General features: G+C 46.4%; 1 protein-coding gene across 3 annotated transcripts; it reads right to left on the bottom strand.

Annotated features, from left to right (window-relative positions):
* Positions 1-26,730, bottom strand: sv2 (synaptic vesicle glycoprotein 2). Of its 3 annotated transcripts, none has more exons than XM_007908088.2 (13): positions 26,613-26,730; positions 23,647-23,733; positions 22,748-22,909; positions 21,817-21,979; positions 21,227-21,348; positions 19,522-19,685; positions 12,623-12,703; positions 12,009-12,098; positions 10,934-11,022; positions 6,612-6,748; positions 5,718-5,813; positions 2,615-2,774; positions 1-1,436 (listed from the first exon to the last, which is right to left on the bottom strand). In XM_007908088.2, the coding sequence occupies exons 1-13, from the start codon at positions 26,674-26,676 to the stop codon at positions 1,253-1,255; spliced, it is 1,599 nt and encodes a 532-aa protein (XP_007906279.1). In that variant the 5' UTR covers positions 26,677-26,730; the 3' UTR covers positions 1-1,252. The 3 variants fall into 3 exon arrangements, with proteins under 3 accessions (XP_007906279.1, XP_007906280.2, XP_007906281.1); XM_007908089.2 differs by having other exon boundaries at positions 19,535-19,641; XM_007908090.2 differs by having other exon boundaries at positions 1,377-1,436; positions 2,615-2,683.
* Positions 26,731-27,761: the final 1,031 nt, after the last annotated feature.

The following is a 27,761-nucleotide window of genomic DNA, read 5'->3' as shown; positions in this document are numbered from 1 at the left end:
TAACATTCTATGAAAAATCTGCTGAGTGTTTCCAGTGACTTCTGTTTTTATGACTAATCTCCTGAACTAGAATAGGCCCAACACCATTTTACTGATTGGTTCCTGCTTTCACTCCCACTTGTAGAAAGGGGGTCAGCAGCCCTGACAGCTATTACTGTCCCCGCAAACGTTCTGACGCTATCGGGAAAAGCGTCCCAAGCCCATGTGGGAGGGAAAGAATTTCTTGTTCAACACTAATAAATGAGTGGCTTTGTTTCACAAAAGGTGCCACAAAAGGTAAGATAAGTGCAAATTGTTGCAATAAATCCTAGTTCCTGGATTTGTTATCTACAGCTATATAAATGACATGCACTTTATTAAAGTGCTCTATTGCAGTAATCAGAGTGTAAAAAAAATTGTAACAGTCCCCTTGATTAGAAAAAAAAGGCACTAAAACTCCACCGCGCTGCTCCTAATTTACATATTTGGATACATATTGGATATCATAGTTGGATTCTCATGTCCCAATTCTTACTTCAAAGAAAATGCTATAATTCGAATAGCTGAGAGAGCAAGGCATGCGTAACCTTAACCTACAGCATCTCACCAGATTGCTAATTGTAAGTCCCTTCCATAATGCAGAGGTTCAGTGAAATAATTTGGTAACTGTTTTGGCAAGGTTGGCCATGGCAAATGTATTGGATTACATTCTGGGTTAGTTGTTATGGAAAATAATAAAAATATGCATAGAACAAAGGTGAAAATATCTCCACCGTGTAACCAATGGGAACAGTGACATTTTTGTTCCAAGTTTGGAGCATCCTCATCTGTGAGAGCTAAAGGTCAAGTGATGGACTAGTTTTAATAGATCCAAGAATTGATCCATCTAATAAAGCTTTTAAGCTTTTTGGGGTCCAATATCATTTGTTTACTTCCATAAGAAAATGTGTCAGAGAGAATTCTTAAATGTATGTGCAAGAGGTTTTTTTTTTAAACAGTTGACGCACCACAAAACAAGGTTCCATGGTTATTGCTTCCTATTGGAAGCGTATTGCCATTTCTGATTACATTTTCTTCACAGTAGTCGCTACACAGTTATCCTTTTCATTTCTGAATAGACATTAGACGAAGAACCCAATTTCATTCTAAACATCCCACATGAATATTGCTTTTCTCAGAATTTCAGAGAACTGAATGCACGAGAGAGAGAGAGAGAGAGCACTGGGACAGTTTCGGTCCAGCCTTCCTCCCTTCAAGAACAATACCTGAGCCCTCAGCTTAATTCTATGTTCTTGGTGTTTGGCAGTTTAAGAGCAATCAGACCACCTGCAAAAAGCATAGCTGCCATCAAAAGGATGGGCACAGCACAGCTCAGATCCACTAACTGACCAAACACAACATTTCCCAAGATGGAGGCAATGCGGCCAATGCCTGTGAACACTCCCAGAGCCGATGAGCTGCAAGAGACAAGAACTGCTGTTAGGCTTCCTGCTGACTGACAATCCTGAACAATTGAGACAAACCCACTAATAATAATTGTTGCATTTGATACAGTGCCTTATCACATTTTTGAGATGTCTCAAATCGTTTCACAGAATATACTGTAAAGTGAATTGACTGTATTTTATAGGTGAAACGCGGCAGATAATTGTGCACAGCAGCGTCCCACAAACAGCCGTGGAATGAATGAACAATTTTTTAAAAACTTCATTTACTTTCCTCTCCACCCCAATTATTGCTGAACCATCAAGACAGTCACTTGGGTGATGTGTGTGGGGGCAGGAAGGGGGGAGGCTCCTGTGTTTGCAATAATGATAATAGTGATATTCTAGTTTGGAGCATCTTGTCTGTGAGAGCAAAGCGTCAAGTGATGAACTAGTTCCAACAGCCCCAAGAATTGATCCTTTCTAAATAGAATCATTATCTCTCCGCTAACCCCCAAAATCCTTGGAATCCAATGGCACAGAAAAGCATGGACAGGATCATTTCCTTTTTGAGTCACACAAAATTGCAGAAGAACATTTAAGATGTGATAAGAGCATTTAACCCATTTCATTTGCTGAAACATTGCTGGCAAACTTTCCAAGAGATGCAAGTTTAAACCTACAACAGTGGGGGCAACCTTTTTGGTCAGCCAACAAAACACATTGATCTTTGTTGAATTTTTCTTCATTGATGCCTGTGCACAGGGGCCACCACTGTCCTTTAAGCACATGGTCAGTGATTTAACCCCTCTTAACAGGCAAGAGCTGTCCTAATGGCTGTACAGGAAAAGATCTAATGAAGAATATGGTTTGGGAAACAGTGTATAGTTTGGGACACAACATGTCAGTGACTGCCAGGATGGTGGAAGGCCAACTAGATCTTTCCTTGGTCTTCGTTCACCAGCAAATTCTTATGTTCTTAGAATGTTCCGTTCACACTGTAACCTAGGATGCGCCACAATACGGCCTGTACCCCCCCACCCACTCCCCCCACCCCCCTACTCCCCCCATTTCATCTGGCTCACCCTCTCCCTCCATAACCCGTAAATGTTATGATTCTGGAAGGGAAACACAAAAATCTTGCTTGTGCCCATTTCTCAAATAGGGTATAAAGTCCTCAGCAGCTACTGGTTGGACCCCCTGGTACTTACCGGAGTTGAGTGGGGTAGAGTTCTGGTCCTAGGACATCAAGAGAGTTCCAGGCAATAACGGAGATGGCACTGAAGAGACAAGACATGATCAAGCTCTGGGTTTTGGTCTTCACTTCCCAGATAAAGAACACAGTGATTCCTGAGAGAATGAGACTGCCACCTGCGAGAGGAAAACATTCAATCTCTGAGCAACTCAACAATGTCATTACTTTCTACTGAACAACAATGTACATTTATACAGCGTCCTTCACACAGGAGGGCGGGCTCAGTAAGACAGGCCATTAAGCTGGCGTTTCAATTGGTTGGGTGGGAGCAATCTCCTCAGCGCAGTACTGGGATATGCTCCTGCTGACACCTTTAGTCCTATGTTGTGAGGTATAAACCGAGATAAATGATGGACGTCTGCTTGGTAGAGTCTGTGATAGCTTGGGCACCTGTGTTTGCTGGTAAACATCATCACCTCACTTGCCTCCTTCATGGCTCATCTCAAGACCTTCAATTTTGACTGTCTTCAGTCATCTTCCCTCTTCACAACAAAAACAACTTGCACTTACATAGCACCTTCAGCATGGGACAGGATGGGACAAGGGGAATCTTGAAACGTCACAAGTTGTGCAACAATAATAATAATAATCCTTGCATTTGATACAGCGCCTTATCACGTCTTTCTTTAAGACGTCCAAAAAACAAAAACAATAATAAATTGGTCATTTTCAATCTACGACTGTTTGTGGGACATTGCTGTGCACAATTGGCTGCCGCGTTCGCCCACAAATATACAGTCAATTCACTTTACAGTATATTCTGTGAAGCGCTTTGGGACATCTAGAAGACGTGAAAAGTGCTATATCAAATGCAAGGGTTATTATTAAAGTGCTTCACAGAATATACTGTAAAGTGTAGTAAATGGATTTTTTTGTACAAACTGACATTGGTGATCAAAAAGTTGTGATAACTACAACGTCTAGTAAGTCTTAAAAAATGGATTTTGTTTTAGATAATAGGCTAGTTATGATGACTTTTTAATCACCCTGTATATAGTCTTTCATATCAGGAAACCAGGAACCACTCAGTAACTTAACAGTTATTTTCATCTCAGAGCTCCTGTACTGTAAATGTCTGACAAATAAAAATATGTAGAAAGCCTTCTAATGTCACAGTGAAGGGACCTGTCTGCTCCCACTACCTCCATGTGGAAATTTGGAATTACAGCAATAAAATCTTAAAAGCAGAAACGTTCTTTCCACAAATACCTGTCCTGATTAAGCTACGCTTGCCCCAGATTCAGATTTAAAGCTGTGGAACACAGGAGAGGGACTGTGCAGAGGGACTGCTGACTTCTCAGGTTACAACAAACCACATAAAGCTTTGATTAGGGTTTCTGGAATTACAGTGTCTTAAGAGGAGTAACATGAAGCTACCATACGAGGCAGGAAACAGTGACCTGGCAGATGAATGATGGTCACTGTGTCTCCACTTCAATTTTGATACCTTTACGTCCTGTGAAACTTTAACTGTTCATCTTAAAAGCTAATTGTGACCTTGAATAGGAAGGGATTCATCTTGGAACTTGTCTGTAACTATATGTGTTACGCCTGTGGGCGTTTGTGTGGGAGGGGTGCGGGTTTGGGGCTGGTGGCAGTGAGACGCAAACGACGTGATAAGGCGCTATATCAAATGCAAGGATTATTATTATCTGTCTTTGGGTGTGAAAATCATCCCTTTTTTATTACTATTACTACTAGTAAAAATTAATTAAATGGTAATTTACAGAAAACATTAATGCTGTACTGTGTTAATTATGACCTATGTCGTATTTCTCCACATGGAGTGTAGTGAAAATGTTGAATAAGCCAGGGGTCAGCCTGATGCAGTGGTAGCCCTCTTGCCTCTGAGCCAAAGATTATGGATTCAAGCTCCAAGTCAGGACTTGGAATCACATAGTCTAAGCTGACACTCCAACGTAGTGTTGGGGAAGCACTGCGTTGTCGGAGGTGCCGTCCTTCGGATGAGACCTTAAAACAAGGTCCCGTCTGACTGTTCAGGTGGGTGTTAAAGATCCCACGTGCTATTGGAAAAGTGATTGGATTTTCTCCGGGTGTCGTGGCCAACAATCACCCAAATAAAATTGGTCGCTGACTTCATAGCTGTTTGCAGGACATTTCAACCACATTCACTTACAAATACACAGTCACAGCTTTACAGTATATCTTGAGACGCCTCAATAACATGATAAGGCGCTATATCAGATACAAGGATCATTATTATACTGGGCAAAGAGGGCTATAGATGCAGTCAATTGGGAAATAATTACAGACACGTTGGGAGGAAAAGGTATTCTGAAATATAGTGAAGAGGTAGGAAATGGGATTTAAAAATGTACCATGTTGCAGTAAAATAGCAGATCAGACTGAATGGGCCAAATGGCCTCTCACTATTCCTAGGTTCCACTAAATACCCTGTACAGTATTTTACATAATCATTCAGGGGTTTGCTTTGCCCAGCCGGGTGTCTGACACACGCAGAAACCCATCACCGTGCTTAAACCAATGTGAGAAGTCCAGGCATCCCACCTACACATGGAAATCCCAGAGATAGATTGTTGGAATGGAATGCACTCTCTCTCTCACTCACTGGAGAGACACATCCTGTTTACCTAATTCCGGAAAGTATTAGGGGCAGGTTGGCAAGAGTCCTGTGTGTGCTACTGGAGTCTAACCAGCTAAAACCGTATAGCTTGCCATTGAGAGCACTGCCTGGCAAGCTTTCGACTGCTTGTTGAGCTAGGACCACCCTACTCGCTAGGGCTTTGGCTTTTACAGGATTAATTGGAGCTGAGTGGGATAATTCCTGCCCCAGTGACTGGTCTGCCCTTCCATTACCTACCACTGTGCTGGCATCAGCAATGCCCTGGAATCCTGCGGACCCGCCTGGCTCAGGAACCAGACTAGAGACAATTCCAATCTATTCCTATCTAGTTGCCAAAGCCTGTCTGTCACATGAGGACGTGGATTAAGTAGTTGGTGCTGAGTAAGCCTGGTGTGCGGCATAATTCAGGGTTAATTGTCTCTTAAATTTCAATCTAGTTTTCACTGTAACTTACAAAGCAGTAATTTTCCTCCCACCAGATCCATGACTAAGATGGTAAGGATGTTACCAGGGAGATTGGCAGCAGCTGTGATGAAACCCTCTTTATACACTGGAAAAGAAACAAATGAATAATTAATTGTGTATTTTAATCCTTAAACTAGCAGCGTCATAGAATCTCAGGCTCCCTGGGCTCCGTCACACGTACACACACAACAGAGGTGTACACACACAAATACACAGGTGTACACACACACACACAACAGGTACACATACACACACAAAACAGGTACACATACACAGAACAGGGGTACACATACACACGCACACAGACATACAACACAGAGGTACACATACACACCACAGAAAGGTACACATGTGCAGGCACATATACACAGACCCCATGCTAACACACACAGCTGGTGCTGAGTAAGCCTGTACATACACAGACCACAGACACAAATATAAAGTGTCACTTGAACAAACTCTAATGCTACAGGAATAACTCGATATCAAGAAAAGCTTTATGATAATCTGTCCCACTCCCTTCTCCAGGTGGTGTTAAACCTGGTAAAGACCTGGTTCAAGGACTGCTGGCAATGCGCCCGTCTGCACATCAGTGCATGTGAGTCAATGCCAGGATTCACCTGCCAGTCAGTAATGTCAGTGCCTCTGTCTGTCAGTGCCAGTCAGTAGTGTCAGTGTCTATGAGTCAGTGCCAGTGTATGTGAGTCAGTGCCAGTGCCCATCTGCCAGTCAGTAGTGTCAGTGCCTGTGCCAGTGCCTGTGCCAGTCTGTGCCAGTCAGCAGTTCCAGTGCCTGTGTCAGTGCCTGTGTCAGTGAGTGAGTGCATTGATAGTAATCCTGAAAGTCAGAATCCTCAGTCTGCCCGAGCGTGAGCCTGACTGACCTGCAGTGTTCACGGGGTAACAGCTAATGTTCACGTTTCCACTGCTCGACTGGCTCATGTTAGTGATGCAGGGAGACCCTCCTCCCATCTCTATCCGTCTGAACAGCTCTGGGAACCACATCCATAGACCATAATACCTGCCGAGGGCAAGAAGAGGCTGTGAGCCAACACCAGAACCTTCCAAAGGCGATTTACCAGCTGCCAGAAGCAAGGCTTCCCGCAGTGTTTAACATTCCCTGCGCACAGCCAGAGCCACAATCTACACACAATAACCTGGTTCTCAGCACACTACAATACAAAATGACACATGCACGGGGCCTTTCATGTCGGGAGGACGTCCCAAGGCGCTAGCTAGGTGCTAAAAGAGTGGTGCGGAACTCAGGGGTTTCTTTTTATGGGCCATTGGCACGAGTATTGGAGGAAAAGAGAGCTCTTTCAGAGAAAAGGGCTGAATTTAAATCATGCTGGGACAAATGTCCGAGCTAAACGGATTAACAGGGAAATAAATAGGAATTTAAACTAGTAAAGGGGGGTATATAGGTAAGAGAAACCATAATTTAGCATTAGAAAAAGTAAAGATGACAGTGCAGAATAGCAGCCAGATAATAGGAACATGTTAACGAGGGGTAAGAAGCTTTGGCAAACAGATAAGGAATCAGAGAGTAGAGGAAATTTTTAACATTAAAAATGTTATATCTGAATGCGCGAAGCATTCGGAATAAAACTGATGAACTAAAAGCACAGATAGACTCATATGGGTACGATCTAATAGCCATCACTGAAACATGGTTACAAGGAGATCGAGGGTAGGAGTTAAATATTCCAGGGTTCTCAGTTTACAGGAAAGATAGGCACTGTGGGAAACGAGATGGGGGGAGGGGGGGAGCCCTGTTAATTAGAGATGAAATAAAAGCAGTGGAGAGGAAGGATCTGAAATCTGATGACCAAGAGGTCAAGACAATATGGGTGGAAATAAAAAATAATAAAGGGCAGAAAATATTAATGGAAGTGGTTTATAGACCCCCAAACAGTGATCACAATATAGCACAGGGTATCAATCAAGAAATCAGTGGAGTGTGTAGGAAAGGTAAAGCGATAATAGTGGGTGGTTTCAATCTCCACATAGATTGGGAAAACCAAAGCAGCAAAAGTAGGTCAGAAGAAGAGTTCATTGAGTGTATGAGAGATAACTTTCTAGAGCAGCCGAGGAACCGACCAGGGGACAGGCCATCCTAGACCTTGTTTTGTGTAACGAAACAGGGCGAGTTGGCAGTGTAGGTATTAAGAATCCTCGAGGGCAGAGTGATCACAATATGATTGAATTCTGCATTAAGTTAGAGAGGGATATAGTTAAATCCGAGGCAAGTATTCTGAATTTAAATAGGGCTAATTTTGTAGGTATGAGGAAAGATTTAGGTAAAATAGACTGGAGAATAAGATTAAGAGGTAAAAATGTAGACCAACAGTGGCAAATATTTAAGGATGTAGTGCAAAATTCTCAGCGGTCGCATATTCCCTTGCGGAATAAGAGTACCACAGGGAAAGCAATTCATCCGTGGCTAACTAGAGCATTAGGGAAAGCATCAAATTAAAGAAAAGGCTTATAAAACTGCCATAAAAGCAGCAAATCTGAAGATTGGGAGAGTTTTAGAAACCAGCAAATAAAACTAAAAAACTCATTAAGAGCGAGAAAAAGGAGTATGAGGGTAAGCTCGCTAGGAACACTAAGTCTGATTGTAAAAGTTTTTACAAATATATTAAGAGGAATAGGCTGTGAGGGTAAATGTAGGTCCACTTCAGTCAGAGACGGGAGAAGTTGTAATGGGGGACAAGGACATGGCAGAGTCCCTAAATGGGTACTTTGCATCTGTCTTCACCCGAGAAGACACAACAAGTCTGCCAACAATAGAGATGCACCAAAGGGATAAGGACAGGGAGCAACTTAGGGAAATTTTCATTAGTAGAGAATTGGTGCTCGGGAAACTGTTAGCACTAAAAAGTGACAAATCCCCTGGTCCGGATGGCTTGCATCCCAGGGTTTTAAAAGAGGAGCTTATGAGATAGTGGAGGCCTTGTGTCTGATCTTCCAAAATTCCTTGGATTCTGGAACAGTCCCCATGGATTGGAAGATCGCAAATGTCACACCACTATTTAAAAAAGGTGGAAAGGAAAAGATGGGGAACAATTGGCAGTTAGTCTCACATCAGTGATAGGAAAATAATTTAGAATCGTTGATTAAGGATGTGGTAGTGCGGTATTTAGGGCACAATATAATTAGGCCAAGTCAACATGGCTTTACAAAAGGGAAGTCATGTTTGACAAATCTCAAGAGTTTTTTGAGGATATTTCCAGTAAACTAGATAAGGGTGAATCAGTGGATGTGGTCTATTTGGACTTCCAGAAGGCATTCGATAAGGTGCCGCATAAAAGGTTAGTCCAAAAGATAAGGGCCCATGGAATTGGGGGGAGCATATTAACGTGGATTGGGGAATGGTTAACGGGTAGGAAACAAAGAGTAGGGATAAACGGGTCCTTTTCAGATTGGCGGGATGTGACTAGTGGAGTGCCACAAGGATCAGTCCTTGGGCCTCAGCTATTTACCATCTACATCAACGATCTAGATGAGGACATCGAAGTTAATATATCTAAATTCACGGATGACACAAAACTAGGAGGAAGTGTCAACACAGAGGACGACATTAAAAAAATGCAGCGCGACATAGATAGGTTAGGTGATTGGGCAGGTAGGTGGCAGATGAAGTATAATGTAGGGAAGTGCAAAGTCATCCACCTCGGTAGCAAAAACAGTAGAGCGGGTTATTTTTTAGAAGGGGAGAGATTGGAATGTGTTAGCGTCCAGAGGGACTTGGGTGTCCTTGTACACCAATCACAGAAAGTTAGTCTGCAGGTGCAGCAGCAATTAGGAAGGCGAACGGTATGTTAGCATTCATTATGAAAGGATTAGAGTATAAGAGTAGGGAACACCTGGAATACTGTGTGCAGTTTTGGTCTCCTTATTTAAGGAAGGATGTACTTGCCTTGGAGGGGGTGCAGCGTAGATTTACTGGGTTAGTACCAGGGATGAAGGGGATGAGTTACGAGGATAGGCTGACCAATTTGGGTCTATATTCTCTAGAATATAGAAGAATTAGAGGAGATCTTATCGAAACCTATAAGATCATCAAAGGGCATAGAGTAGATAGTGGGAGATTGTTTCCCCGGTTGGAGAAACTAAAACCAGGGGTCACAACCTTAAAATCAGAGGCCAACCCTTTCGCACTGAGTTGAGGAAGAACTTCTTCACTCAAAGGGCAGTGAATGTATGGAACTCACTACCCCAAAGGGCTGTTGACGCTCAGTCCTTGAACATATTCAAGACTGAGATAGATTTCTTATTGCAAAAGGGATTAAGGGATATGGGGATAAGGCAGGGTCAGGTTATTAGCTGGAGTTAGATTAGAAGTTCAGCCATGATTGAATGGCGGGGCAGGCTCAAAGGGCCGAATGGCCAACTCCTGCTCCTACATGTTATGTATGTTATTCTAGACAGTCAGGGATTTGAACCCGAGCAGGTGGGGGGGTTTGGGATAAGGGAGGGTGGAAGGCGGCCGAAGGCATGGTCAAAGAGGAGGGCTTTGAGACATGCCTTGGGAATAAGTAGTTCCCTTCAATCAATCTAATGAAATTGATCCTCAGCCTTGAATATGATCAGGATGTGTTCGGAGTTGGATTCTATTAAAAATCGTTTTATTGCGAGCTGCAGGAGTTTACACACACACTATCAGCACCTCAGCTAGTGGCTGGGTTAGCAGTTACAGGAGCAAACTACAGGCAGAGCGACAGACTGTATTTACACCATGTATTATAATAATAATAATAATCCTTGCATTTATCACGTGGCTGAGACATCTCAAAGCGCTTCACAGAATTTATTGTAAAGTAATTTGATTGTGTATTTCGTGGGCGAAACGAGGCAACCAATTGCGTACAGCAGTGTCCCACAAAAATTGAGTGACCCAATTTGTTTGAGCGATTATTACCCTCGGAAAGGGATCCGTCAATCGACTGACAACGGATTTCCTACTTACTGCTAGGTAAACAGGCATGTGGAGTAATTAAATTTGCCTAAGGTTTCACCCTAACTGCCCAGGAATCGAACCCTTGTGAGGCGAGCGCTCTAACCACTGAGCCACAGGACAATATCCTGAACCTGAACAGATCTTTAAACATTTTTTATAAAGAGAGAGTAACAGTACGTTCATGAGATAAGCAAACCCGCTCAGCGAGGCAGGTCTGCAGATCGTGGTGTTCATGACACTCACCCGAACGAGATACTGAAGAAGATGAGTGCGAGAGGAATCGTTCTGGATCGCAGCGGAGAGGAGAAGATTTTCCTGATTGGATCCAATCCCTAAAAATAAAAGTGGCTCATGCCTTTTATTCATGAGATGTCCTCGCGACGTGAAAGGCCCTATATAATACTACTATTACTAATAATAATCCCTGCATTTGATACAGCGCCTTATCACGTCGTTAAGACGTCTCAAAGTGCTTCAAAGAATATACCATAAAGTGTAGTGACTATGTATTTTATGGGTGAAACACAGCAGCCAATTACACGCAACAGTGCGTAATTGGCTGCCGTGTTTCACCCACAAAATACAGTGACACCATTTTTTTTTGACGGATTATTACCCTCGGAAAGGGATGTCCCAATCGACTGACAACCAGTTTGCTACTTACTGCTAAGTAAACAGGCGTGTGGAGTAAGGAAACTTGCCTAAGATTTTGCCTCAACTGCCCGGGAATCGAATCCGGGTCCTCTCATTTGTGAGGCGAACGCACTATCCACTACATTCCTGGAATCCTGTAAATTGTGTTGCACTATGTTCTGTGAATTGGGTGACACCCAAGCCATGAGCGTGAGTGGGTCTGAAGGGGTTAACGCCCTCACCTCTTAATACAAAAATACAACAGAAGCTCCCATCAGGAGGCAGCATCGGGCAGTCTCTCAGTGTCAGACGCCCGTCCAAGGCTGTATTGTGACTAGGAAGGATGCAGAGTAAGGAGATACGGGCAGCGTAATAAACAGAGATACAGTGAAGCCACAGGACTGCAGTGGGCAAAGTGTCTGCAGATCTGGTGTGAAGGGCTAAACCAATTTGTACTTTGCTGTCAATGTTTAAATGTTACCAACATAGCCTTCAGAGGATGGGGGGTAAGGGTTAGGGTAATTAGCGTTGGGGTTTAGGGTAATTAGGGTTAGGGTAATTAGGGTTAGGGTAATTAACCCAATCCTAAACTCCACCCCAATCCTAACCCTTCTCAGCACTGCTCTGGGAAGCAGAGTGAGATATGTCTCAGTCTCTCCACTAAGATCACAAACGGAGACATTACCTTCAGCAGCTGATGTTGGAGTCGTTGACCAGCAGTATTCCCAAAGTAGGTTTTACTGTCCTCTGTGGGTGGGGTCTTTAACCGGGCAACCTCAGTGATTAAAAACACATGAATATTAAACATCATAATAACTGGCAAAAGAATTAGAGAGGAAACGGGGAGTAATTGTTTTTACCCGGAGAGTTGTTAGGGTCTGGAATGCGCTGCCTGAAAAGGGTGGGAACAGATTCAATAACGACTTTCAAAAGGGAATTGGATAGGAACTTGAAGAGGAAAAACTTGCAAAGATTTGGGATAAGAGCAGGGGGAGTGGGACTGATTGGGTAACTCTTCCAAAGAGCCGACACAGGCACGATGGGCTGAACTTCTCCTCATCTCCCCTCTGTTTCTTTTGCCAATTATCTTAAATCTGTGTCCCCTGGTTACCGACCCACCTTCCAGTGGAAACCATTTCTCACGATCTACTCTATCAAAACCCTCATAATTTTAACCACCTCTATTAAATCGCTCTTTAACTTTCTCTGCTCTGAGGAGATCAATCCCAGCCTGTCTAGTCTAGGGTACAATGACAATGAGCCGATGACAGGACATGAAGAGAATTGCCGCTCACTCACTGAAAAGGTGCGGTTTCTCCCTTGTTGGTTCCAGTAAAACATGCGCCGGAAAACCCGGATAGCTTCATCCCCACGGCCAGCCTGAACACAAACAAGTCAAGTTAGTGACCCGCAAAATATCAGCCTCCACTCTACATTCAACTCGAATGTTTTTGTGGGCATTTTGCCCGCAAGATACAGTCAATCCACTTTACAGTACATCCTGCCAAATGTTTTGAGACGTCTCAACGATGTGATAAGGCGCTGTATCAAAGCAAGGATTATTATGATGATGATGATCAGCCTCCATCCCACACATACACACACACATAAAAATGCTCACACACATATATACAAGCTTGCGCGTACACACATGACTCTGTTCTTTTCAGTGGGATTGCAATTCCATTTCAACAACCTATCTCTGGGATTTCCATGTGTAGGTGGGAGACCTGGAATTCTCAGCTTGGTTTGGAGACTCATAATAAGCAACTGTGATGGGTTTCCGCATGGGTCAGACACCCACCCGGCTGACCCCCAAAAAATCATTGGGATTGGAATCCACACTCCCCTCCCCCACTAAAATCCCCCTGTTCCCAACAGGAACAATGGATGTTTTCACAAGGAGCAGTCTGAGGGAGAGAAGGTGTTAACAGGAACAAATGCCTTTTTAAATAGACGGCTCAGGCACAATGAGAGGATTTGGTAATGAGGCAATGGGGTTGTCTAATATTCCTGAGTCAGGAATGAGTCACGGGCTTCTATCAAACCCCAGCTTGCACAGTGCCAATTTATAGCAAAACAGAGCCAACACATTGAGTTAGCTTGACACTGACACCAGTTATATTTTGGGTTTTCAAAGGCCAAACCCTGATCTGTAAATACCTTTGGCTTTTATTAGTACAAGAGTTCCTGATTTTAGAATTATGCCTCATCTTTCAACTCTGTCTGTCTCGACAGAACCTGTAAATGATGCTGGGTTTAGAACACAAAGTACAATAAATGGAGCAGGATAATAATATATTTATCCTTGGATTTGTTACAGGGCTTTTGCTTTGGGAGGACGTCTCAAAGCCTTCACACGATTTGTTGCTGTCAAAGGGATTGACTGTTCAATTAGCAGGTGAACATGGCGGCCAATATACACACAGCAATATCTCACAAACCAGTTACCGAGCAAATGATTAATTTTGAGGGCTTGTTGGTCAGGTCACTTTTCAACTGTCATGAGATCGTTAACACTCCATTATTTGAGGTAACGGCTTTCAGAACAGGAAGACGCTTCCAGTCACTGCACAGGATTTTCTGTAAAGTGTAGTGACTGTTTTATTTTTATAGGCGAATGCGCAGATAATTGAGGTGTTTTAAATAATAAAGGGATTCGATAGGGTAGGTACACAGAAACCACTTCCCGGGTGGGGGAAATCCAGAAGAAGGGACATCATCTTAAAATTAGAGCCAGGCCATTTAGAAGTGAAATCAGGGGCAGTTTTTCACCCAAAGGGTCATAGAAATCTGGAACTCTCTCCCCCAAAAGGCTGTGGATTATGACTGGATCACATTCACATGTTCAAGACTGAAATGGATAATATTCGCTAGGTCAGGGTATTACGGGATATGGGACAAGGTCAGGTAATTGGAGTTAATGTACAGATCAGCGACGATCTTATGGAATGTCAGAACAGGCTTGAGGGGCTGAATGGCCTCCTTCTGGTCTTATGCTTCTGTAATCTGTGCCCAGCAATGTCTCAATGTTGCACAGCAGCAGCGCTTAAACATTTAATGGGATAATTACTGTGGGTGTTCATACAGTGGCTTCACTTGCTGCCCAGACTTTCTGTGGCCTGTGGTGCGGGCAGGTCACTCGGTGCAGGGCAGTGTGCAAACACCACAATGTGCGACCTGCAGTGCATTACATACAGCTGTACAGCTATGTTGCACACTCACATCTATAATGGGGAGAATTGGTTTTGCCTCTTTCTCCCTCCAAACTGTCCGAACCTGCTCCCGGGCAGCTCTCCTCACAGGCAAAGCAAAACTAGTGCCTGGAATAGCAACTGTCCTTCCTGGCAGCCATTCTGCACAGCGCAGTCTGCTGGGGTTGGGCCTGAGCCATCGACTGCCCGCCCTGCTGTCAGCCTGTGTCAGCCGCCTGCTGCAGAGACTGCATTTACATACAGACCAGACACTCACACTGACACAACCACAGACACAGACACTCACACATACACTGACACTCACACAGACACTCACAGAGACACTCACACTGACACTCACACGGACACAGACACAGACGCAGACAATCACACTGACAAAGACACTCACACAGATACTGACACAGATACAGACACAGACACTCACAGACACTTCCACTCACAGACACTGACACTCACACTGATACTCACACAGACACTGACAGACGCTCACTCTGACACTGACAGACACTCACACTGACACTCACACTGACAGACACTCACACTCACACTGACAGACACTCACACTGACACTGACAGACACTCACACTCACACTGACAGACACTCACACTGACACTCACACTGACACTGACAGACACTGACACTGACAGACACTCACACTCACACTGACAGACACTCACACTGACACTCACACTGACACTGACAGACACTGACACTGACAGACACTCACACTGACAGACACTCACACTGACACTCACAGACACTGACACTGACACTCAAACACTCACACTGACACACACTCACACTCACACAGACACTCACACAGACACTCACACAGACACTCACACAGACACTCACACTCACACAGACACTCACACTCACACAGACACTCACACTCACACAGACACTCACACTCACACAGACACTCACACTCACACAGACACTCACACTGACACTGACAGACACTCACACTGACACTGACACACACTCACACTGACACTGACAGACACTCACACTGACAGACACTCACACTGACACTGACACACACTCACACTGACACTGACAGACACTCACACTGACAGATACTCACACTGACACTCACAGACACTGACACTCAAACACTCACACTGACACTCACACTGACACTCAAACACTCACACTGACACTCACACTGACACTGACAGACACTCACACTGACAGACACTCACACTGACAGACACTCACACTGACAGACACTCACACTGACAGACACTCACAAACACTCACACTGACACTTACAGACACTGACACTCACAAACACTCACACTGACACTCACAGACACTGACACTGACATTCACAAACACTCACACTGACACTCACAGACACTGACACTCACACTGACAGACACTCACACTGACAGACACTCAAATAGACATTGACACTCACACTGACATTCACACAGACACTAACACTCACACTGACACACACACACACAGACAATGATACAGACACTCACACTGACACTGACACTCACACTGACAGACACTCACACTGACAGACACTCACACTGACACTGACAGACACTCACACTGACAGACACTCACAGACACTGACACTGACAGACACTCACACTGACAGACACTCACAAACACTCACACTGACACTTACAGACACTGACACTCACAAACACTCACACTGACACTCACAGACACTAACACTGACATTCACAAACACTCACACTGACACTCACAGACACTGACACTCACACTGACACTCACAGACACTGACACTGACATTCACAAACACTCACACTGACACTCACAGACACTGACACTCACACTGACAGACACTCAAATAGACATTGACACTCACACTGACATTCACACAGACACTAACACTCACACTGACACACACACACACAGACAATGATACAGACACTCACACTGACACTGACACCAACACTGCCACAGAGCCAGGCACTCACAGACACCGACACAGACACAGACTCTGACACAGCCACAGACACTCACACTGACACTGACACCAACACTGACACAGAGCCAGGCACTCAGAGACACTGACACAGACACCGACACAGACTCTGACACAGCCACAGACACTCACACTGACACTGACACCAACACTGACACAGAGCCAGGCACTCAGAGACACTGACACAGACACCGACACAGACTCTGACATAGCCACAGACACTCACACAGATACTGACACTCAGACACTGACAAACACAGACACCGATACACACTGACACAGCCACAGACACTCACACAGATACTGACACTGAGACACTGACAAACACAGACACCGACACAGACTCTGACACAGCCACAGACACTCACACAGATACTGACAATGACACATACACTGACAGACAATGACACAGACACTGACACAGACACTGTGAGGGAGAGTTTGAACGAGAGAGACACAGACACGGACACACAGTTGATATCTCACTCAGGGCAGCACAATAGCAAGCGAGAGGACCCGAGTTCGATTCCCGTGCAGGGGAAAACGTTAGGCAAGTTACTCCACACGCCTCGGTTTCCTTAGCATTAAGTAGGAACCCGGTTGTTAGTCGATTGGTGGATCACTTTCCAGGGATAATAATCCCTTCTAAAAAAAATAATAATTTGGTCACTCGACTATTTGTGGGACACTGGTGTATGCCATTGCCCACAAAATATATATACATCAATCCACTTTACCGTATATTCTGTGAAGCATTTTGAGACAACTCAAAGATGTGATAAGGCAAGGATTATTATCATTATTGTCTCATTTTACAATATTTATCCAATTCCCTCTTAAACATTCCACATCCTAGCAACTCTGTGTAAATAACTGCGCCTTTGCTCTTGTGGTAACTACCTTCAATCCTGCTCCCTCTAGTGACACACTCACCCAATACAGTGCTCCCACCACTTATCTCAAACTCGTTTATATCGATATCTCCCGTAGGTCGACAAAGAATTACAAATGTTTCAAGTCCCAAACAGCACTAGTACATTACATAATAACAATTCTTGCATTTGATACAGCACCTTATCACGTCTTCAAGGCGTCTCAAAGCGCTTCAGAGGATATACTGTAAAGTGAATCGACTGTAGGTTCTGTGGGTGAATAACGGCAGCCAATTGTGCATAGCAGTGTCCCACAAACAGTCGTGGATTGAGTGACCACATTCATTTTTTTTAAGGGAATTTTATGCCCGGAAAAGCGAGCCACCAATCGACTAACAACCAGGTTCCTACTTACTAAACAAAGGCCTGTGGAGTAAGGAAACTTGCCCAATATTTTGCCCTGCCAGGCGAGATAAGTGCTTTAACCACTAAATACAGGACAGTGTGTTATTACTGCTTATGTCGACAATATTCACTCAGTTCCCACGATGTTGACGTGAACGGACAGGACTGTGTCTATAATGTGATCAGGATGTACAGAGCGATGACGATATTAGCTGTTCTATACAACACAATTTCAGGGTTGGAGAGGAAGGAACTCAATTTGCAATTCTACATTTGGGTCAGAAATATGATATTAATAATGACATTTTACTTGTCAAGTGATCTGACTCCCTTGTTGAACTTATTTTCTCTGCCTATTTGGTTTGGCTGACAATCCCCCAGACAGGACTGGTTGTTTACTTGCTGGCTGTTTGGGGGACATTGCTGTGTGTAAATTAGCTGCTCTGTTCCCCAATAACGTACACAATCGCTACACTTTACACTAAATCCTGTGTCACGGGTTGAGACTTCTCAATTATCGGATAAGGTGCTATATCAAATGGAAGAATTATTATTAATTATTATTATTGTTATTCTCTTATTAGCTGTGTGAAAGGGCAGAATAGCCCGACCGCCGACACTGGCTGCTGGGTGGATAATTCCAGACTGTTTCTCTGTCTGATGGAGTGTCTGAGCTCTACTTATTTCTGAAATTCAGTGGAAGCTCCTGAGGTTCCTCACACTGGTCCCTGATTATGTTCACAATGTCACTGGCCACCATCCTGAACGATGGTATTGGTACTCCCAATGCCAGCCACTAGGCAGCGCTGTGTGATCAGACACACACCAGTGTTGAACGTAGGGAATTGCTGATGGAAAGGGGGTTTCACTGTCTGCCATCCTGGCAGTTGCTTGCTGCAATAATAATGGAGATGTTGGCAATCAATCGCTATGGAGCCCCATTCCTAGCTCCAGGCACTGCCATGCTGATGCCCTATTGGTCTCCCACCTACATTACAACTGAAGCTTTGAGCTCCTACTCCCTGGAATTCTCTCCCTCAATCTCTCCGCTTTGCACCTTCCCTCTTTGCTTTCAGACCGTTTGGTTCCTGAGTTGGGGCTTTGAGCTCACAGTCCAGGCTGACCCTCCAGCGCAGAAGAGACAATAAACCAAGGTCCCGTCTGTCTTTTCGTGGAGGGGCATTAAAGATCTCATGGTACTATTCGAAAAGAGAAGGCAGTTTCTCTCCTGGTGTCCTGGTTAAATAAAATGGTAATTCCCTCCACGGCTGTTTGTGGGACACTGCTGTGTGCTAATTTGCTCCATGTTTGCTCACAAGATACACTTTAAATGAATGATTATGAAGCACTTTGACACATTTCAATGTGATGAGTCCCAGAGTCCTGTAGTTCAGTGGTTAGAGCACTCACCTCGCAAGCAAGAGGAACTGGGTTCAATTCCTGGGCAGGGTGAATTTAAAAAAAAATTAACGTGTTTACTCAATCCTTGACTGTTTGTGGGACGCTGCTGTGCGCAATTGGCCGCTGTGTTTTGCCTACAAAATTTACAATCTATCCACTTTACAGTATATTCTGTGAAGCGCTTTGAGACGTCTCGAAGACTTGATAAGGAACTGTATCAAATGCAAGGATTATTATTATTAGAGTCAGACACGAGCTACAGGCTCCCATCACTCCATGATGCCTGAGAGCATGTCCCACACCACGAAAAATCAATGTAATCGATAGATTCTTACTTCCATCAGATACCTGGGGCTTTCTGGCATCCCCACAGCATAGATAAATGCCGATGACAGGCTGGGGATCGAGCACAGCATCACAAACAGCCGCCAGCTCCGAAACTGCAGCCAACTCAGCTGGAAAGACAGTGAGGTGCTAGGGATAACCAACCAGGCTAGACCTGAGGAGAGAGAGGGACAGCGAGCGAGTGAGAGACAGAGCAACAGAGTGACAGAGAATGAATATGAAAGGAGGTGCACGGGGGGGAGGGGAGAGAGACAGAGTGAGAGTGTGAGTGAGTGAGAGCTGCAAGAGAGAGAGAAATAAAGCAAGAGAAAACGAGAGACCGAAAGGGAGAGAGATATAGAATGAGAGAGAGACGGATGAGAGAGCAAGAGATGTGGGGGGGGGGGGGGGGGGGAAGGGGAGGAGAGAGAGAGAAAGCGTGCAACAGAAAACGAGAGAGCAAGCGAGTGCGAGGCACAGGGTTAGCCCAGGATCAGGTTAATAATTCATATTTAAAAGGTCACAATGTCCCGGCCTCTCAGTGATCCCAGCCTTTCATCTACTGGAGCAATAAACGTGGTGAACCGCACTTCCTCACACGCACTGTGAACTTCTCTTTCCTCAGTGTTAAGCCCTCAGGCTCCACGACCCCATCACTCCCACCCTCAACTGACTCCACTGGCTCCCCATCCCCCAGAGGGTTGAGTTCAAGATCCTCTTTCTCACCTTTAAGGCCATCCATGGCCTTGCCCCCTCCTACCGCTCTGACCTGCTGACTCCCTACCAACCTGTCCGCTCCCTCCGTTCATCAGGCTCCGGTCTGCTCCATGTCTCCCGCCGCCCCACCCTACCATCGGTGGCCGGGCTTTCAGTCTCTCTGTCCCCACACTCTGGAACTCCATCCCATGGTCCCTTGGCCTCGCTTCCTCCCTCACCTCCTTCAAGGCCGGTCTCAAGACCCTTCTCTTCGGCCGTGCCTTTGGTCGCTCTCCCACCTCTCTGCCTTCCATCACCCCTACCCCACCCCTCCCCCATGCTCGGGTCCTGACCCCTGACTGTCCAGCGCCTTGGGATGTCCTCCCGACGTGAAAGGCGCTCTATAAATGTAATTTTGTTGTTGTTATAGAATCATGGAATATTACAGCACAGAAGGAGGCCATTCGGCCCATCGTATCTGTGTTGGCTCTTTGGAAGAGTGACCCAATCAGTCCCACTTTTTGGCTCTTTCCCCAAATCCTTGCAAGTTTTTCCTTTGCAACTACCTCTCCAATTCCCTTTTGAAAGTTGGTATTGAATCTGTTTCCACCCTTTCAGGCAGCGCATTCCAGACCGTGACAACTCTCAGGGTAAAAAAAAATTATTCCCGGTCTCCCCTCTGATTCTTTTGCCAGTTATTATTATGTTTAATATTCATGAGTTTTTAATCACCGAGGTTGCCCGGTTAAAGGCTCCGCCCAATAGGACAGTAAAATCTACTTTGGGAATACTGCTGGTCAACGATTCCAACATCAGCTGCTGAAAGTAATTCTCCCGTCTGTGATCTTAGTGGAGAGACTGAGACACTTCTCATTCTGTTTCCCAGAGCAGCGCTGAGAAGAGTTAAGGATTGGGTTAACCCCAATAATAACAACATTCTATTGAATCTGTTTCCACCACCCTTTCAGGCAGTGAATTCCAGACCATAACACTTCCTCACACATAGTGACTCCCTCTCACCTGCTGTTAAAATATTCCCTGCCATCCAGAATGTTGCCAGAGCGCTGATCATGGTCCCTCTCTTATTCCTTGGCTGGAATTCCGTGAAATAGGAGAATATGACGGGAATGGAACCCCCGACACTAGCAGAGAGATAGAACACAAACGTGAGACACTCCATAGCTCAGCATCCCAGATCCCAGATCACCTGGAAGTTCTGTAGCTCAGTGGTTAGAGCACTCACCTCGCAAGCGAGTGGACCTGGGTTTGATTACCGGGCAGGGCAAAGCTGTAGGCAAGTTTCGTTACTCCGCATGCATCTGTTTACCTAGCAGTAAGTAGGAACCTGATTGTTAGTCAACAGACGGATCGCTTTTCAGGGGGTAATAATCCCTTAAAAAAAATGTGGGTCACTCAATCCACAATTGTTTGTGGGACGCTGCTGTGCGCAATTGGCTGCTGCATTTTGCCCATAAAATATACAGTCAATTCACTTTACAGTATATTCTGTGAAGCGCTTTGAGACATCTCAAAGACGTATCAAATGCAAGGATTATTAATATTATTATTATTATTTTAACATGAACATTAAAGTCTGGCCCAGCACTCACCCGATTCCACTCAAAAATCGCAGAAGCAGGAAGAGCCAGAAGTGTGAGGCCAAGCTGGACAGGGCTCCGAATACACCATTGATCGTCAGCGAGAAGAGGAGAACAGAGCGACGGCCTTTCAGGTCTGCCAGTGCTCCCCACATGTAGCCTCCGATCATCATCCCTGTAAAAAAAAACACAGTAAGCCAAACCGGCACTGACACTGCCTGCAATTACTCACAAAATACTTCGCCCACAAAACACACACTTTACCCTTTATTCCATGAAGCGCTTTGAGACACCTCAAAGGCGCGATAAGGTGCTATATCAAACGCAAGGATTATTATATTATATATACTCTGTGAGAATCACGGCCTGGGATTGAAGGGGGGTAAATTCAGAACAAATCTGCGGAAACACTACTTCAGTGAGTAAACTTATGGACCAGGCTCCCGAGGGTGACAGACGGTGGAAGCAGAAAGTGTTGTTCGTTCCAAGAATAAATGAGATCGATTTCTGCCAGATAATAAAATCTATAGGATATAGTTTGGGATATGACATATCAAGCAACTGCCAGGATGGTGGCAGGCGAACTAGATGCACCTTGGTCTTATTTTGCCAGCAAATTCTTATGTTCTTACAGAATCAGAGAGATTTACAACACAGGAGGAGGCCATTTAGCCCATCCAATTTGCCCCGGCTCTCAGAGCCAGCTGTCCATCCAATCCCGCCGCCCCGCCTTCTTTCCAAACCCCTTCATGGCTCTATCTTTCACGTACATGAAACTAGTCACTCACTTCATGGCTGTTTTTGGCACATTAAATATACAGTCACTGCACTGATAAACCCAGGCCCCACCCCTGCCCTCCTCGAGCTCACCCTCCCCTGACCACGCACCCTCCCCTCCCCCAGCCCTGTGTAAGTGAAGCGAGTCCCTCTGAGACAAACATACCTAGGAAGATGCTGGCTGTCAGCCAGCCCATGTCAGTGGTATTGAGGTGGAGATCACACCGGGCTGTGGGGAGCAGGAAGGACACGCACAGAATCTCAACAGCATCACTGGCATTGGCCCAGCCACAGACAAGCAGGAGCATCAGGTGGTAGCAGCCAAAGCCTTGGGCAAGAGGAGAGAGAACAGACTATCATCGCAGCAACAACAGGCTCCCTCACACCAGCTCCAGCCGGGCTCCACTGGCTCCCTATCGCCGAATGGATCAATTTCAAGATCCTCACACTCGTTTTCAAATCCCTTCAGGCCCTGGCACCTCCCTGCCTTTCTTACCTGCCCACCCCCATACCCACAACCCGCTGCCTCCGCTCAACTGGCTCCGACATTCTGCTTGTCCCTCGTGTCCTCCGTTCCAACATCGGTGGCCGGACTTCCAGCCACTACGCCCTGAAATTCTGGAACTCTTTCTCTCAATCCCTCCGCCTTTCCCCCTCCCTCCTTCAAATCCCGCCTGAAGACCTTTCTTTTTGATTGTGCTTTTGGTCACCTCCCCCTTCCCTCTCCGCCTGGCTCAGGGTCAGACTCCGCCAATGTGAAGTGCTCTGGGACGGTACCCCACGTGAAGGGCGCTGTGTAAATGCAAGTCATTGTTGTTATTTGTTGTAATCTCACAGGATCCTTAACGTCCAACTGAATAGGCACAGACAGGGCCTCGGTTTAACGTCTCATCACAACGGACAGCACCTCCAACGAGGCAGCACTCCCCCCAGCAAGGCACAGAAGCATCAGCCTAGACCTGTTCTTAAAGTCCCTGATGTGGGGCCCAAACCCACAACCTCCTGAGCAAGAGGCCAGCACAAACAACAGCAAGACAGCCCCCAGGGAAACTATCAAGTTCCTACCCGCTTCCTCCACTGCCTCCTCGTAGGTAAAAACATGGCGTCGCAGATCAGTCTTGCTCACCTTCGTCTGCTCAAAAATCACTTCACCTGAAAGAGAGGAGACAGAGGCCCAGAGTCAGAATCAATGGGGGGGAGGAGAGCGCAGCACAGAGGCTGAAGGGTCTTTTACAGCTTAATAAACAATCAGGTGGAGTTTGGACACAATTGAGTTTGTAGTTGGGCAGTTGAGTCCATGTAGTGACACCAGCTGGACAGTCAGACTGTTATATAAGACCCTGACCTGCACTTGGTAAATAATCCATACGTTTCATACAGCGCCTTATCACTCCATCAAGACGTCCCAAAACACTGCACAGGATTTACTGTAAAATGGGCAAATGTGGCAGGCAATTGCACACAGCAGTGTCCCACGGTTGTTCAGTGAATGATCGACTAATTTAATATGGGGGACTGAAGGAGACCCCTCCCCCCACCCAGCACTGTGTTGGAGATTAACCAGTGAGCCCAAAGCCCAACCTTCAGCTCAAACCAACAGCCTTCTGACTCAGAGGTGAGGGCGCTAATGACCGAGACAGGCTGGGATCATTCTCTTTAGAGCAGAGAAGGTTAAGAGGAGATTTAATAGAGATGTTCAAAATGATGAGGGGTTTTGATAGAGTAGATCAGGAGAAACTGTTTCCTCTGGTTGGTGGGTCAGTAACCAGGAGACATAGATTTAAGATAATTGGCAAAAGAACCAGAGGGGAGACGAGGAGAAATGTTGTTACCCAGAGAGTTGTCACGGTCTGGAATGCACTGCCTGAAAGGGTGGAAACAGATTCAATACCAACTTTCAAAGGGGATTGGAGAGGAACTTGCAGAGGAAAAATGTGCAAGGATTTGGGGAAAGAGCGGGAGTGGGACTGATTGGGCCGCTCTTCCACAGGCACGATGGGCCGAAGGGCCTCCTTCTGTGCTGTAATATTCTATGATTCTATGACAACAACAACAACAACAAGATTCCATTTATAGAGCGCCTTTCACGTCAGGAGGACGTCCCAAGGCGCTGGACAGTTGGGTCAGGACCGAGCAGTGGGGAAATGGTCAGGGTGAGGGGAGGGAAGGGAGGGGGCGAGGAGGGGGTAGAGAGTCAAAGAGAAAGGTCTTGAGACCGGCCTTGAAGGAGGAAAGGGAGGAAGCGGCGAAGGCACTGGGGGATGGAGTTCCAGAGCCTCGGGGCTGAGAGGCTGAAGGCCCGGCCACCGATGGTAGGGCGGTTGGGGCGGGGATGTGGAGCAGACCGGAGCCAGAGGAACGGAGGGTACGGGCAGGTAGGTAGGGGGATAGTAGGTCAGAGAGGTAGGAGGGAGCGAGGCCGTGAATGGCCTTGTAGGTGAGGATGAGGATCTTGAATTCGATCCTCTGGGGATGGGGAGCCAGTGGAGGCGAGCGAGGGCGAGGGTGAGGGCGAGGGTGGGAGTGATGTGGGCGCGGTGTCTGGTGCGGGACAGTACACGAGCTGCAGAGTTCTGAATGACCTGCAGTGTGGAGGGAGGGCCGGGAAGGCCGACGAGGAGAGAGATCCCATAGTCCAGCCTTGAGGTGATAAAGGTGTGGACCAGAGTTTCAGCCGCATGAGGGATGAGGTAGTGCTGTCACTGACACCTCACTGTGGTGTATTTCTGGCTTCAGGCACCGACTGCCCGGCTTCCTACCCACCGTGCAGTGACATCAGCACTGACATGACCAGTGGCCATTTTTGTAACGCGTGATCTGATTCCCTGACCTGGGCTGTATCAGGGCTGGACTACGCAGAGACAAGGACAGCACAACAACAACAACAACAAATTACATTTGTATAGAGCCTTTCACGTTGGGAGGACGTCCCAAGGCGCTGATAAGAATCCTTACATTTAATACAGCTCCTTATCATGTCTTCGAGACGTCTCAAAGCGCTTCACAGAATATACTGTAAGTGGATTGCCTGTATATTTTGTGGGTAAAACGTGGCAGCCATTTGCACACAACAGCGTCCCCACAAACAGTCAGCGATTGAGTGATCTAATTATTATTGTTTCATTTTATTTATTTTTTAGTGATTATTACTAATCATAAGAGAGAGAGAGACAGAGAGTGACAGAGAGAGAGAGAGAGAGCAACTGAGACAGAGAGAGAGAGAGAGAGAGAGAGAGACAGAGAGTGACAGAGAGAGTGATGGAGAAAGGGAGAGCGACTGAGACAGAGAGAGAGAGAGAGAGTGACATAGAGAGAGAGCGACTGAGACAGAGAGAGAGAGACAGAGAGTGACAGAGAGAGTGACAGAGAAAGGGAGAGCGACTGAGACAGAGAGAGAGAGAGAGAGAGAGTGACAGAGAGAGAGACAGAGAGTGACAGAGAGAGAGAGAGCGAGAGACAGAGAGAGAGACAGAGAGTGACAGAGAGAGAGACAGAGAGTGACAGAGAGAGCGACTGAGACAGAGAGAGAGACAGAGAGTGACAGAGAGAGAGACAGAGAGTGACAGAGAGAGCGACTGAGATAGAGAGAGAGAGACAGAGAGTGACATAGAGAGAGAGCGACTGAGACAGAGAGAGACAGAGAGAGATAATAATCCTTGTATCTGACCCGGAGCCGCATCGCGTCTTCGAGACGTCTCAAAGCGCTTCACAGGATACGCTGTAAATTGTAGTGACTGTGTTTTGTGGGTGAAACGCGGCGGCCGATTGCTCTGCAGAGATGTGGCGGGGGGAGGGGGAGGGGGAGGGGGGAACTGCTGCGGTTCATTTCGCCCCCACACTAAACACAGTCACTACGCTGCAGAGTGTTGTACGTGGTAAAGCTGAGGAACAGGCTGGATGGGCTGAATGGCCTCCTGGGCCTTGGGGATCAGGCCTGAGGCCTAGTGTAGGCCCTGCCCCGCCCTGCCCCGCCCTGCCGGGCTGCTGGCGGGCCCCCGGGGGAGGGGGGGGGGGGCCGGGGCCTCGGTTACCTTCACTGTCCGTCTCCTCGGCGCGGAGGCCCCTCAGCAGCGGCTCCCGGTCCCGCGGCTCCATGTTGGCGGCTGCCGACGATTCACCCGCCGCGTGTAGCCCAAACCCGCCCAAATGTAGCCCAAAATAGCACCAACCGCCCGCGCCCCCAAAGAGAGGCGGGTCCGCCCAAAGTAGCCCAAATGGGCTCAAGAACGCCCAATGGCCTCATAAAGTAGCCCAAACCACCCCCCGCCGGGGGTAACCCACACATCACCAAACACGCGCCCCGCGGGTAGCCAAAGTAGCCCAAAAAGACTCCCCAAGTAGCCCAAACGGCTTCGAGTGGCCCCAAACCAAACGACCCCCCAAAATAGCCCCATCCCATCCCAACGTAACCCCAACTCTGCCCAATAATGATAATAACATTAATAATAATCTTTGCATTTGACACAGCGCCTTCTCACGTATTCGAGACGTCTCAAAGCGCTTCACAGACACCCTGTAGAGTGTAGTGACTGTATATTTTGTGGGTGAAACGCAGCAGCCAATTGTGCGCAGCAGCGTCCCCACAAACAGTCGTGGATTGAGTCTGGGGTTTTTTGGCCCCAAGTGGCCCCGAACCAACCCCCAAATGTTGCACGTTGCCTCCGGTGTGGGCAGCAAAGGGGCTGAGCTGAGGGTCAGATTTGAATTCCTGGCCAATGATTCCCTCAAATAAAATAAAATGAGTCACGTACCGCGGGGCTGTTTGTGGGACGTTGCTGTGCGCAACTGACCGCTACGGGTTTAAATTAAACATTCTAACAATTTAGGCTCCCGCCTTGAGCTGTTTATTATCCGAGTGAAACACCATCCCGTCCAATTTGGAGTTGAGGTACAGATGAGCCAATCTAATAGAATGACAGAACTGACTCGAGGGGCTGAATGGCCTCCTCCTGTTCCTATATTCCAATTGGATGAAAACCCACAGCACCAAGGTCACGCCGAGATAATAGTGATAATCCTTGTATTTGATATTGCGCTCTAGCACGTATTTGAGACATCTTAAAGCGCTTCACAAGTGTAGTGACTGTATTTTGTGGGCGAATCACACCTGGAAAAGTACGGTCTTGAGACGGACCTCAAAGAAGGCAAGGAGGGGTGGGCTCCAGGATAGAGTTCCAGAG

The sequence above is a fragment of the Callorhinchus milii genome, unplaced genomic scaffold, assembly GCF_018977255.1.
Source record: "Callorhinchus milii isolate IMCB2004 unplaced genomic scaffold, IMCB_Cmil_1.0 Scaffold22, whole genome shotgun sequence".
Classification (NCBI taxonomy): domain Eukaryota; kingdom Metazoa; phylum Chordata; class Chondrichthyes; order Chimaeriformes; family Callorhinchidae; genus Callorhinchus; species Callorhinchus milii.
Note: the sequence above shows the minus strand (reverse complement) of the source record. Positions and strands in the feature narration are given on the sequence as shown.

Coding starts and splice junctions, on each gene's coding strand:
- sv2 (XM_007908088.2), bottom strand. CDS start 26,676: ATGGAGCCGCGGGACCGGGAGCCGCTGCTGAGGGGCCTCCGCGCCGAG. Junction 22,910..23,646: donor GGAGGCAGTGGAGGAAGCGG/GTAGGAACTTGA, acceptor CTCTTGCCCAAG/GCTTTGGCTGCTACCACCTG. Junction 5,814..6,611: donor TTACCCCGTGAACACTGCAG/GTCAGTCAGGCT, acceptor TTTCTTTTCCAG/TGTATAAAGAGGGTTTCATC.